Here is a 14,003-nt window from a genome sequence, read left to right on the forward strand (position 1 = left end):
AGGATGAAGTAAGGGGTACAGATGTATCAGTTACCGGTGTACTAGCTCCGGCTTCCTCCTGATATTTAGGATTTCTTACCACTTCTGGATTATTTTGGGTTGTACGCCCCAACAAACTCACTAAACTTTCTTGGAATTTTCCCAATTCTGCTGCCAACATTTCTTGGGTAATAAACCCGGGATCAGGAACATTGTGTCCACCCCTTGCCCTTCCTCCAGACATTAAACTTTCTTGAGCCGATAATTCATGTTCTTGTCTAATACCTCTACCTCTTCCTCTTCCTCGACCCCTACTACGACTTCGTGTTTCTATCATCATCACATTTTCCGGTTCCTCTCCTTGTATTACACTTCTTCTTCCCCGACCTCTTCCATAACCAGTAGAGGCCCTTTTCGATTGATTGAGATTATCTGCCATTTTTCAGTATATGACTTTTTCTGTCACATTTAAACACACATGGTTATTCTCATAATCACAATATAATAACACATTTATCCTCATGTCTATTCATAATTCAGATTATATCAATCATATATAAACTATCTTTCTCATAATAGGTTCAGCTATAACATATTCCCATGTTCATAGACTCAGTGAAACCTATTATCATAACTTTCCACACCTCTAGTTTAAGTCTAAGTATCTCGCAAATACCCAAATCCCTTAAACTAAGGCTCTGATACCAACTGTAACAACCCACATATTCTATATACCGATAATACACATCATCATACTCATAACATAAAATATAACATCATTTACAAACTACAGATTAACAAAATATTTTCTTGGTATACATTTTGAATAACTAAACGTCATTCATTCTAAAGTTTTCCCTTGCCTTTATCTTGCGAGGTATGATGACCTGCAAAACAGGTTAGTCCAACAACTGAGCGTTAGACCAAAAAGGTCTAGTGAGTGTATAATTCTCAAACGAACAATATACTTTCCAAACAATCAGTTCAGAATCAAACCTGTTCTGACATATAAACTTATATATGTCTCTCGCGGTTACACCGCCATTTCATCTCTCTCGCGGTTACACCGCTATTTCATCTCTCTCTCGCGGTTACACCGCCATTTCATCTAAAAAATACTTCAATTATATTTTAACACATTAACCGGATTTGAAGTCCGGTCAACCTTGTCCGGATATAGAATCCGGGCAAACACTTGGAATTTAGTCAATATCTTTGTCCAGATTACAAGTTCGGACAATACCCCGTTCACAACTTAATCGGTTTAAAGTAATCCGGACAATACATTGTCCAACCTTTGACTGGTTTAAAACAATCCGGCCAATACACCGCCAAACTCTTGAACGGTTTAGACGAGATCCGATCACCTCTTGACCGGTTTAGGGAGGACTCCGGACAACACTTGAGCGGTTTAAAATAAACCGGTCACCTCTTGAGCGATTTTCTATCCGGATGAGATTGTTCGGATATTAATCCAGACACCACTTGAACGGTTTAAATAAGAATCCACATAAAATGAAACAGAATTCATAATAACCAGTTCCAAATACTACTAAATTGTATGTAAACAGTTTATATCCAAAGCTTTAATACACTCACCTTTAGAAATCGAATATCAAAGCTTTTGAATCCTCTTCTTGCAATYCGTATGACTTCAAAGAAAACTTTCTAAATATAGTGAGTGTATCACCTTTCATCTACTCAACTTCTCTATATATATATTGAGGAAAGGTGGTGGGCGGCACAACCCTCCGACCTTCCCCCCTTTTTCTTTTTAAAATTAAATCTCAAAAAATATATATAAACATAACACACACACATACCCATACACACACACATACATATATATATATATATATATATATATGTTAAAGAAATCTTAAATCAAAACTTGAAACCCGAATATTACAATATCTTTTATTGCAGAATAAAAGGAAGAAAATAGTATTGACTATATAGATCTCTTACCCACTAGTCAAGCTATGCCTAATGGTTCCCTTTATAGTCACCTGTTATGGACAACATTGGAGAAACATCAAAGTATAACACACTTTGTGTCAAGAATCTCATGTATTTCTACTTAAGGATAGTAAATATTACCATCTTAGAATTGCTTGTGACATGATCCATGAAGCGATCTCTAAGCACGGGTCGTTCCAATAATGGATCTCTATCAAGTACATGTGAGTGTATAGTTGCATCTTTATGCTATATCCATCTTTTATGGATAATCATCTAACAGTCCACATCAGTCTTAGTTCACTACTCCCATCCACTAGAGAACGACAGACTATGAAATTTTTTGAACTAATCGTTCAAGGAAGTTAATAAACACGCAAAGTAGAGCATTAATAATACACAGAATGATAGTAACTGCTCCAAGCGTATATCAAGATCTCAATCATAACATCGATACATCATAAAGTAAGTTTATAAGTACCGAAATTTCAAGTTAACAAAGTGAATGCAATAAAGCCAAATCATTAGCAAATCTAATGCCTATAGACCTAGTATGAGTATCATGCTTGGTCTGCGACAAGGGCTTGGTGAATGGATCATCCAAGTTCCCATCCATGCGAACTTACAAAATGGTGATGTCTTTGTCCTCGATAATCTTATGAACGTAGTGGAACTTCTTGAGTATATGTTGTGTGCGCTTATATGAACTAGGTTCTTTAGCCAGAATTATTGCACCCTCATTGTCATAGAAGATATTAATAGGATCTTGAATGCTAGGAACTACACCAAGATCCCCGATGAACTTCTTCATCCATACGGACTCTTTTAGAGCCTCGTTGACTGCAATGTACTTAGCCTCCATTGTCGAGTATGCTACGGTGCTCTGCTTGGAGCTTCTCCAAGAAACTGCTCCACATTCAACAAGAACACGAATTTCGACTATGAGCAAGAATCATCTATGTCAGTTCGGAAACTAGCATTAGTGTAACCCTTTATACTGAGTTCCTCTGCACCTCCATAAACTAAGAATATTTCTTCAGTTCATCTCAAATACTTGAGGATGTTATTTATCGCTGTCCAATGGTCATTTCCAGGATTGGCCTGATATCAGCTCGTCATGCTCAAAGCACACGACACATCAGGTCGAGTACATATCATGGCATACATGATTGATCCTATAGTCGAGGCATAATAGATCCTACTCATCCTTTCTAGCTCTGAACTAGAACTAGGACACTGAACCTTGCTCAATGCCAAAACATGTTGCCTAGGAATGAACCCCTTCTTGGAGTCCTGCATGTTGAATATCTTCAACACTTTGCCTATGTAGGTTAGCTTAGCTTAGACCAATAAGACGCCTGGATCTATCTCTTTAGATCTTGATGCCTAGTATGTATGTTGCATTTCCCATTTCCTTCATAGAAATTTTTTTCCTAGCCAAGTTTTTACGTTTTGCAAAGTAGGGATATCGTTTCCTATGCGCCCACTAGTTCTGACATATACACATGGTTCATCTTCGCTCCTCATAAAACAAAATTCTTTGATTTTCTCATAGAAGCAGATGTTCTAGCTGTGAGAAGCTTGCTTAAGTCCATAAATAGATTTTTGAAGCTTACACACTCTACCAGGTTGCTCGGACAGTACAAAACCCTTAGGTGTGTCATAAATACATCCTCAGACAACTTACCATTAAGGAAAACGGTCTTTACATCCATTTGCCATATTTCATAGTCATGAAATGTTGCTATGGCAATGAGTATCCTGATGGATTACAACATAGCCATTGATGAGAAGGTTTCATCATAATATACACCATGAGTTTGTGTGTAGCCCTTCGCCACCAATCTGGCTTTGCTTGTGTGTACTTTGCCGTCCATGTTGGTTTTCTTCTTAAGGACCCATTTACACCATACTGTCTTTTGACTGGGTCTATGATCAACCAAGTCCCATACTTGATTTTAATACATGGATTGCATCTCGCTCTCCATAGCCTACTTCCATTTTTAGCAACCTCAGGGAACACCATGGATTCATGATAACTGGTAGGCTCATCAAGATCTACCTGTGTATCATCACCATCAGATATGAGTAAATTATATCTTTCTGGTGCATGGCGCATTTTATCAGACCTGCGAATAGGTGGTGGCTGGATGTCAGATTCTTTAGTAACTCTTTGCCAAGGCTCAACAACCGTAGGTTCTACAATTTGTTGCTGAGAACTAGTGCCAATATCAGATTCCATGTTGGTTGTCTCTTGATTTTCTTCAAGATCAATTCAGCTCCCACTGGCCCCTTTGGACATCAGTTCCCTTTCAAGGAAAACTGTCCTTCGAGCAACAAACACTTTGTTTTCTGAAGGTTTACAGAATAAATATCCAAAAGAATCAGTTGGGTATCCAACAAAATAACACCTTTCTGATATGGGTTCTAGTTTATTTTGAACTTCACGACGTACGTAAGCCTCACAACCCCAGATCTTTAAATATGCAAGTGCATGAACTTTTCCACACCATATTTCAGAATGTGTTTTGGAAACCATCTTTGTTGGTACAAGCTTTAGGATCCTTACAGCAGTTTCTAAAGCATAGCCCCAAAAACCGATTGGAAGCACAGTTTGACTCATCATGGACTGAACCATATCAAGAAATGTTCGGTTTCTCCTTTCAACTACATCATTATGTTGTGGTGTTCTAGGAGGGGTAAGTTATGAGATTATACCACAACTCTTTAGATGATCTTGGACCTTCTGACTAAGATACTCACCTCCCCTATAAGATATGAGAGTCTTAATCTTCCTATTCAGTTGATTCTCTATCTCGTTTTGGAACGTCCTTAACACCTCGATGGTTTCAGACTTATGTTTAATCAAATAAGCATATCCATATCTACTGAAGTCATCAGTAAAAGTAACAAAGTATCTCTCACCATGTCTCGTGACTGATCTGAACGACCCATATACATCAGTATGTACTATGTCCAAGAGATCTTTGCCCCGTTCACAGGTTCCGTAAATGGTGTCTTTGTCATCTTTCCTAGAAGACAAAATTCACATTCATTATTCGACGCATGGTCAAACGATTCCAAAATCCCATCCAATTGGAATTTGGTGATGCGTTTTGTGCTAATGTGACCAAGATGACAGTGCCACATATACGACTTATCCAAAACATCTTTGGATGGAATTGATTCAACATTATAGATTGAACTTTTATTATCTCTTACACTTATAGTGGTTTCATAAATACGACATGGGTTAGCCTTAAAATAAAGCATTACGTCTTTATAAACAAGGATAGATCCATTATCAAACCCAAAATAAAAATCATCTTTATACAAAGCATAAAAAGAAATGATGTTTCTAGTTATATCGGCTGAGTAGCAACAATCAATTAAAAACATAGACAATCCAGACAAAAAAGAAAGCTTATAATTTCCTATAGTGTCAACATCAGCAATCTGCTTGATACCCATGATCAGGTCCAGCTCCCCACGTCTCAGCTTCCTACTTCTTTTTAGTCCCTACACATCAGTACAAATGCGAGTACCACATCCCATGTCCAATACGCAGGAATTGGAAGCTGAAGTACTATGTAGTTCAATCATATACATACCTGAAGTTCCTGCTCCATTAGATTTGAGCTTCCTAAGATCCTTCAGATATTTAGGACAGTTATGCCTCCAATGTCCTACTTCCTTCCAGTGAAAGCATACATCATCCTCAAGAGTCTTTGATTAATGTATATCATATTGGGCTTTCTTTTGGCCTTTTGTTTTGGGTTTGGTATTGGGATGAATAGCCTTTCCTTTCCCATTGCCTTTTGCAAGGGCAACCTTTTTCTTCTCTATACCTCCCTCCCGAATGGCCAGTACTAGAGCAGCAGGTTTGGACTTGGCCATGTTAGACTCTGCAGCCTTAAACATGCCATGAATCTCCATTATAGTTTTCTCCATGTTGTTTATATTAAAGTTCAGAACGGAAGATTGATATGAACTAGTCAGTGAACTTAAAGTTAAATCTGTAGTAAGCTCTTGACTAAAGAAGAAACCTAGACGCTTAAGCTGATCAATTTACAATTTCATTTTTAGAACATGTATATTGATGTTGCGTCCTGGGGTCATTTTACAATCTATTAGAGCCTTGACAATGTCATACCGCTATTGCCTAGCCTGCAGTTGGAACATGTCCTTAAGCTGGTTGATCATATTGTACGTCCCAAGGCTTTCCATACCCCTTTGAGTTCTGGAACCATGCCAACATTAGGCAAGAGGCCTGTTGATCCTCTCTCTCATTGATTTGATGATAATACCTTTTACCCATTGAAGTATTATGTTTTTGTCTATTCAGTTCCAACGATCATCACTGAGTCTGTTTAGTGATCACTGAAACATGTATTGTAATCCTACAACGGCAATTATACTTCAAGAAGACAAAACTCATACCCAAGAACCTTCAGCAAAAGTCAAAGACTGAAAGTGAAGATTAGTGACTAATGTGTTTGTGATCTGAAGCGGTATTCAGTGAATACAACCTGGTCAACCTATGTGTGAAGACTGCAAAAGCCTCAGTGAATGCTGAAAAGACCTCCAGCATTATTCCAGCATTCAGCGATCAAATGAAGCTTGCCATGCACGATTGTTTTTTTCTTGTCCTTCCACACACAAAGGACAAACCCATACCCTCTTAAGAGTATAGTATTGCACGGAGCCGATTAGTCGTCTCTAATGCCCACCAACTCTATGAAAGGATGTCTGCTCATGAATAGACAAAAGTACTATTCACTGTAGCAAAGGATAAGCTTTCCTCTAAAAGCTTGACATGTGTTCTATCTCTTCTGAATTGCATTTAATGCAATAAGTATATATAGCTGAATGCTTTCTCCACTCATGCAATGCTGCGATACAAGCAAATTAGAATTTCTCTCTAATTCTAAGACGCATACCCAAGAAGAACACACTTCTGTCTTATCTCTTTCGGTAAATCTCATATATTTGCTAAATGTATCTGTGTGTATCTCTAGATTGTTTTAGATAGGTTTTTCTTTAACTTGTCTATTCCGCAAACAATATGTAAAAATTTGTATTGATCTTTCTTTATCAATATATATTTTTAATAGTGAAAGTTATTGTGTTTGTATTCATCCCCGCTTGATAACTCTCAATTTGTGAGAGTTATTTGTTGTTCAATACCCCTATTTTATTGTGTCTGTGGTATCCATTTTGCTCTTATCCTGTATTTTTGGTCCAAAATATGTTAAGAGGTGATGAAAGGTCAATAATTTAATTATTTTCTAAAAAACCCATTGCTGTTGGTAAACTGCCCGCTTTCTGCTCACATTCATCCTATGGCGTATTTTCATCAAGTCGGATTTGAACAAAATTCAAATACTGGTTCTCTTGGGTGTTAATGGGATTTAATTCTGAGTTTAGATCCAAAAATCTTGAGTTACTTGGAAGAATGGGCCTGGTTGAGTTATAAAATGCCAATAAAGTACTCCTACCATTATTTTAATGAAAAATCCTTTTCATTATTTTAATGGTTAGGTAGCTTTACCTTTTGCAACCTTTCAAGAAAAAGTGACTAGGCCAGAAAAAGTAGACATGTGGTGTTGGGAGGTCCTTACATTCTAGAGGATGAGACTTTCTTCCTTTGGGTGAAGAGTTTGTCCGGTCATCAGTTTTTCCTATATATTGAAGCTTTTCTCTCATTTGAAAGACATCCACTCCATCAACAATTTAGCTAAGCAACCTTGGAGCATTCTCTCAAGCTCTACAGTAGTAGAGTAAGTTTAATTTCTGGTTGTAATTTTATTTTCGTACTTAGTCTTTAATTCTCGCCACTGTGTATTGTATGCCCTCTGTGGGCAACTGTTTTAGTAAAATTTCAGTTCAAGTATTTCTTATGTATTTTCATTCGCTGTTCCTGTGTTGTATGCCACGGCTACAACACGGTGATCTTTTACCTCTTGATCTTGAGTTAGAAAGAACCATTAGGAGACGAAGAAGAGGTAGAAACAATCGGCAAAATCCCACTTTAAACCGTACCATGGGGGATAATCCACCTCCTTGGGAAGCCACGGTTAACATTGCCGATGACAAAAATAGAGGCATACGGGACTACACAACTCCCGAATTTGGTCAATTGGCCTCGGGAATTGGTAGGCCCGAAATGACAGCAACATCTTTTGAACCCAAGCCGGTTATGTTTCAAATGATTTCCGCAATGGGTCAGTTTGGGGGGTTATCTTCGGAAGATCCGCACTCTCATTTTAAATCTTTTATAGAAATGACAGATCATTTTAAAATTCTCGGAGTTACTCAAGAGGCCTTACGCTTGACACTTTTCCTTTATACATTGAAGGATAGAGCTAGAGCATGGCTAAATTCCCAACCACCAAACTCGATCCTTACTTGGAATGATTTGGCGGAAAAATTTATAAAAAAATACTTTCCTCCAACGAGGAATGTAAAAATTAGAAATGAGATTATGACGTTTCGCCAAGAAGAGGATGAAGCGGTATCGGATGCATGGGAGAGATTCAAGGACCTTCTTCGGAAATGTCCTCACTACGGAATCCCTCATTGTATTCAATTGGAAACCTTTTATAATGGACTTTTCAGTGCCGCTAAGATTATTCTTGACGCAACGGCCGGTGGCGCTTTTACAGATAAAACCTACAACGAGGGGTATGACATTTTGGAACGAATTTCTAATAATAATACTTAATGGTCTAACCCTCGTGCTGTTGTTTCTAAATCTGCCTCGGGAATTCATGAGCTTGATGCCTTTTCTTCTTTAAATGCTCAAATTGTTGCTTTAACTAATGTGGTTAAAAACAATTTAAATTTGAATGGGGAAAAGAATCAAGTCCAATCCATAATGTCTAATTCTTACATAACTGAACCTTGTGTTTTCTGTGGCGAAAATCATTCTTATGAGTTTTGCCTCGGAAATCCCGTTTCGGTAAATTATGTTGGGAACTATAGAAGAAATAGCCCATTTTCTCCTACGTACAATCCAAATTGGAGAAATCATCCGAATTTTTCATTGGCCGGAAATCCGGGACTTCAACCCCCCGGGGCAACTCAAGTCCAAAACCGACCTTCAAATCCCTCGGGATTTCATCAAGGTGGTCGTCACATGCAAAGTAATCATCACATGTACCAAAATGGGCAATCTTCACAATCACATGCACCTAGGCAACAAAATGCATCGAAGGGTAATGGTTCACTCGAATCTTTATTCAAAGGTTTTATAAACAAAACCAATGCCACTTTGAGGAATTTTGAGACCCAACTTGGCCAATTTGCTGCGGATCTCAAGAATAGACCTCAAGAAACTTTTCCTAGTGACACAGAAACACCTAAGGAACATGTTAAGGCCGTGACTTTAAAAAGTGATAAGAACTTGGGAGACTCTAATGTCACAAAGGAAACACCTAGTGAGCCGATTTGTGATGAAAATATTTCACATTCTTTTGACACATCAAAATTTCCAGTTCCGTTTCCTACAGCTGAAGTAACATAGAATCCTATTTCTGTTCAAGAAACAGCAGATTTGCCCAGTTCCAGCACCACCCAGTCTCCATCTGACACTGCTCACAGTGGACAGAAACTGCCCACACCCCAACAGAAAAAGACCGGTCCAACAGATTTACATCTGAGAGATCTACCTTTCCCAGGTAGGATGAAAGCCAAAAATGTGGATGTACAGTTTAAGAAGTTCTTGGACATCTTTAAGCAACTCCACATTAACATACCTTTGGTAGAAGCTCTCGAGAAAATGCCTAGCTATGTTAAATTTTTGAAAGACATCCTCAATAAAAAGAGAAGACTGAGTGAATTTGAGACCATGTCTTTGACAAATGAATGTAGTGCCCTTCTTACTTGCAAAATTCCCCCAAAATTAAAAGACCCGGGAAGTTTCACCATCCCGTGCTCTATTGGAGGGAAAGAAGTAGGTCATGCCTTGTGTGACCTTGGGGCAAGTATAAATCTCATGCCTTTGTCCATTTTTAATCGGTTGGGAATTGGGGAAGTTCGACCTACCACCGTGACTTTGCAACTAGCGGATAGGTCCTTGGCATATCCAAAAGGTAAAATTGAAGACATCTTGGTAAAAGTGGACAAATTCAACTTTCCAGCCGACTTTCTAGTGTTAGATTATGAAGCCGCTAGGAATGTTTCGATCATCTTAGGAAGACCCTTTCTTGGTATGGGTAGGACATTAATTGATGTACAAAAGGGAGAGTTAACCATGAGAGTAAATGACCAGCATGTGACTTTCAATGTATTTAAGACTCTTAAGTTCAATGGGGAGATTGAGGACTGTTCGTCTATTTACTCAGTAGGTGATTAGATCTAAGTTTGATCGACTGTGTCCATAGTGGAGACACTGTGGGCATGGCAGAAGACATTTGTGAAGAAGACTTACTTGAGGACATAGCTGCCTTTGAACAGTTGGACTTTAAAAACATACCAACCCAAACCCCGTCCATTATAGAAGCACCCGATTTGGAGTTAAAACCACTGCCTTCACATCTTAAGTATGCATATCTTATGGAAGGAGAAAAATTGCCCGTGATTATTTCTTCCAACTTAAGTAGTGAACAAGATGAAAGAATGATAGATTTGCTGAAAGACCATAAGAAAACCTTTGGTTGGACCATAGATGATATTAGGGGAATAAGTCCGTCCCTTTGCCAACATAAGATCATCTTGGAAGAAAATAGTGTTGGAAAGATACAACCTCACAGAAGGCTAAATCCAATCATGAAAGAAGTGGTTAAGAAGAAAATCTTGAAGTGGTTAGACGCGGGTATTATATACCCCATTGCTAGTAGCGGTTGGGTAAGTCCGATACAATGCGTGCCTAAGAAAGGTGGTACCACGGTAATCACCAACGACAAAAACAAACTTATCCCAACTAGGACCGTTACCGGGTGGAAGATTTGTATGGACTATAGGCAATTGAACTTAGCTACTAAGAAAGATCACTTCCCTTTGCCTTTCATAGATCAAATGCTAGATCGGTTGGCCGGAAAGGAGTTTTATTGTTTTTTGGATGGGTACTCGGGATACAATCAAATCTATATTGCACCTGAAGATCAAGAGAAAACTACTTTCACTTGTCCCCTCGGAACTTTTGCTTTCCGACGTATGCAATTCGGCTTATGTAATGCTCCGGCCACTTTCCAACGATGTATGATGTCTATTTTTTCGGATATGATTGAGGACACTATGAAAGTTTTTATGGATGATTTTTCGGTTATTGGCACTAATTTTGAAAATTGTCTTGAAAATTTGAAAAAGAGTTTGGAGAGATGTGAGACCCATGACTTGATTTTAAATTGGGAAAAATGCCATTTTATGGTACAAGAGGGAATTGTTTTGGGTCACATGATTTCAAAGAAAGGTTTGGAAGTTGACAAAGCTAAAATTGAGGTGATAATGCAATTGCCCGAACCTACTTCGGTCAAAGGCATTCGTAGCTTTTTGGGACATGCAGGTTTTTACCGACGGTTTATTAAGGATTTTTCTAAAATTGCAAAACCCTTATGTAACTTGTTGCATGTTGACCAAGGTTTTGAGTTCACCTCCGATTGTAAAAAGGCTTTTGAAACAATCAAGAATGCTCTTGTCTTGACACCCATTATCATTACTCCAAATTGGTCCCTACCTTTTGAGGTAATGTGTGACGCAAGCGATTGGGCCGTGGGTGCCGTTTTGGGACAAAGGCAAAATAAAAATTTTCACCCCATATACTACGCAAGTAAGACTCTTGTTGAAGCCCAATTAAATTACACTACTACGGAAAAAGAATTACTTGCGGTAGTATTTGCTTTTGATCGTTTCCGTTCATACTTGATTGGTACCAAAGTCACTGTTCATACAGATCATTCTGCAATAAAGTATTTATTTAACAAAGTTGATGCAAAACCACGACTTATTAGATGGATTCTTTTATTGCAAGAATTTGATCTTGAGATTGTTGACCGAAAGGGAAGTGACAATCAAGTGGCCGATCACCTTTCTAGAATTGAAGGAAAGGTAACAAGTGGGGGGAGTCATGAGATTAAGGAAGTTTTCCCGGATGAATATGTTTTGGCCATACAACACAGTTTTCAAAAAAAAAAACATCCTTGGTATGCAGATATTGCCAACTATCTTGCATGTGGTCTTAAACCATATCATTTTCAGGGAAACCGGTTTAAAACATTTCTTCACGATTGCAAGCATTATTTGTGGGATGATCTGTTCCTTTTTAAATTGGGATCGGACCAAATTTTGAGAAAATGTGTCCCGGATGATGAAATACAAGCTTTGTTAAAGGAATGTCACGCATCAGGTACGGAGGCCACTTTGGTGGACAACATACGGCCGCTAAAATTTTACAAAGCTGATTTTTTTGGCCTACCATGTTTAAAGATGCTTTTGAATTTGTAAAGAGTTGTGACCAATGCCAATACATGGGGAATTTGTCCCAAGGAAATGAGATGCCTTTAAACAATATTTTGGAAGTCGAACTTTTCGATGTTTGGGGTATTGACTTTATGGGACCATTCCCCATGTCTTTTCACAATCAGTACAATTTGGTTGCGGTAGACTATGTCTCCAAATGGATAGAAGCAAAGGCTTGCCCAAGAAATGATGCCAAAACAGTAGTGGAATTTTTGCATAAAAATATTTTCGTACGTTTTGGTACACCCCGAGCATTGATAAGCGATGAAGGGACTAATTTCATAAACAAAGTGTTAAGTACCACTCTTGAAAAGTACAACATCCAACGTAAAGTAGCCACGACTTACCACCCGCAAACCAATGGTCTTGCGGAACTTTCGAACCGTGAGATTATAAATATTTTAGAAATAGTGGTTAAGCCAAATCGTAAAGATTGGTCGCTTAAATTGGATGATGCACTTTGAGCCTACCGTACCGCTTTCAAGACTCCATTGGGCATGTCTTCGTACCAACTTGTTTTTGGAAAATCTTGTCACCTTCCGTTAGAATTAGAGTATAAGGCATTTTGGGCTATTAAGGAATTAATTTAAATGCAACTCTAGCGGGAGAGAAAAGAAAGCTCCAACTCAATGAGTTGGAAGAGTGGAGGTACCAAGCCTACGAGAATGCCAAAATATACAAAGAAAAGACGAAAATGTGGCATGATCGTAGAATCAATCAGAGAATTTTTGAAAAAGGTCAAAAAGTGCTTATCTTTAATTCTAGATTGAGGCTTTTCCCCGGGAAACTCAAATCTAGATGGTCGGGACTTTTCACTATTGTTGAAGTGGAAAAATTTGGAACTATCGATCTCTTGAACCCACAAGACAATACGGTTTTTAAAGTGAATGGACATCGGTCAAACATTTCTTCCCAGAAGGAATGCAAGATCCACGCCAAAAATCTCTCTGAATGATTGTCGAGCCTTCTGTCGTAAATATTGTAAATATTTTTAATTTTCGTACTTTATGTTTATTTCATACAGGTATGCTCTCGGAAAACATCTCATGCTCACATTCTGAAGTGGGTTTTGGTAAACTTTTGAATATTGGCGGGTTTTTTGTGGATAATCTTCAAAGGAAAAGAAAAAGGGAAATTAAAAAAAGAAATGTGATTTTTTTAATGAAAGAAAATGATTAGTTTCTGAAAATGGTGGCTTGTGTAAGGTGATTGGACATGTACTTTGTAAATTTTTTTAATCCCAAAATCTTTACACCAAGGGTTTTGCATGGAAGAGGGGCGATTCCCTATAGTATGTAAGAAAAAGGAGGGAAAGCATTTTTTTTACTATTCATCTTCTCCTTTCTCTCTTCCATGGCAAAATCACGAAAACCACCATCCGATCCGACTCCCTACTCGGCGCTCCACTCGGCGGGCTGTCGCCGGCGACTCCTCCTCCTCCGCTCCCGTCGCACCACCGGTCGCTCCACAAATGCCTTACTCAACGCCTCTTTCGCCAGATCCCATTACCTTTGCACCACCGGCGAGACATTTCACCAGCACCGGCGCCGGTCATTCATCGGCCGTCCGGGTAGACTACAACGAACATCATGCGGTCATCACGCCGG

General features: G+C 38.6%; 1 protein-coding gene and 1 non-coding gene across 2 annotated transcripts; one reads left to right on the forward strand and one right to left on the reverse strand.

The window, feature by feature from the left end:
• Positions 1 to 8,404: 8,404 nt before the first annotated feature.
• On the reverse strand, positions 8,405 to 8,511 carry LOC112503229. Its single transcript, XR_003067893.1, has one exon. It is a non-coding gene; the product is annotated as a small nucleolar RNA R71 (small nucleolar RNA).
• A 304-nt stretch (positions 8,512 to 8,815) lies between these two features.
• On the forward strand, positions 8,816 to 10,294 carry LOC112503227. The gene is made up of 2 exons (XM_025107291.1): positions 8,816 to 9,377; positions 9,483 to 10,294. The coding sequence occupies exons 1-2, from the start codon at positions 8,816 to 8,818 to the stop codon at positions 10,292 to 10,294; spliced, it is 1,374 nt and encodes a 457-aa protein (XP_024963059.1).
• Positions 10,295 to 14,003: the final 3,709 nt, after the last annotated feature.

This window comes from Cynara cardunculus, unplaced genomic scaffold (genome assembly GCF_001531365.2).
Source record: "Cynara cardunculus var. scolymus isolate 2C unplaced genomic scaffold, CcrdV1 Un_Scaffold_2694, whole genome shotgun sequence".
Lineage (NCBI taxonomy): Eukaryota > Viridiplantae > Streptophyta > Magnoliopsida > Asterales > Asteraceae > Cynara > Cynara cardunculus.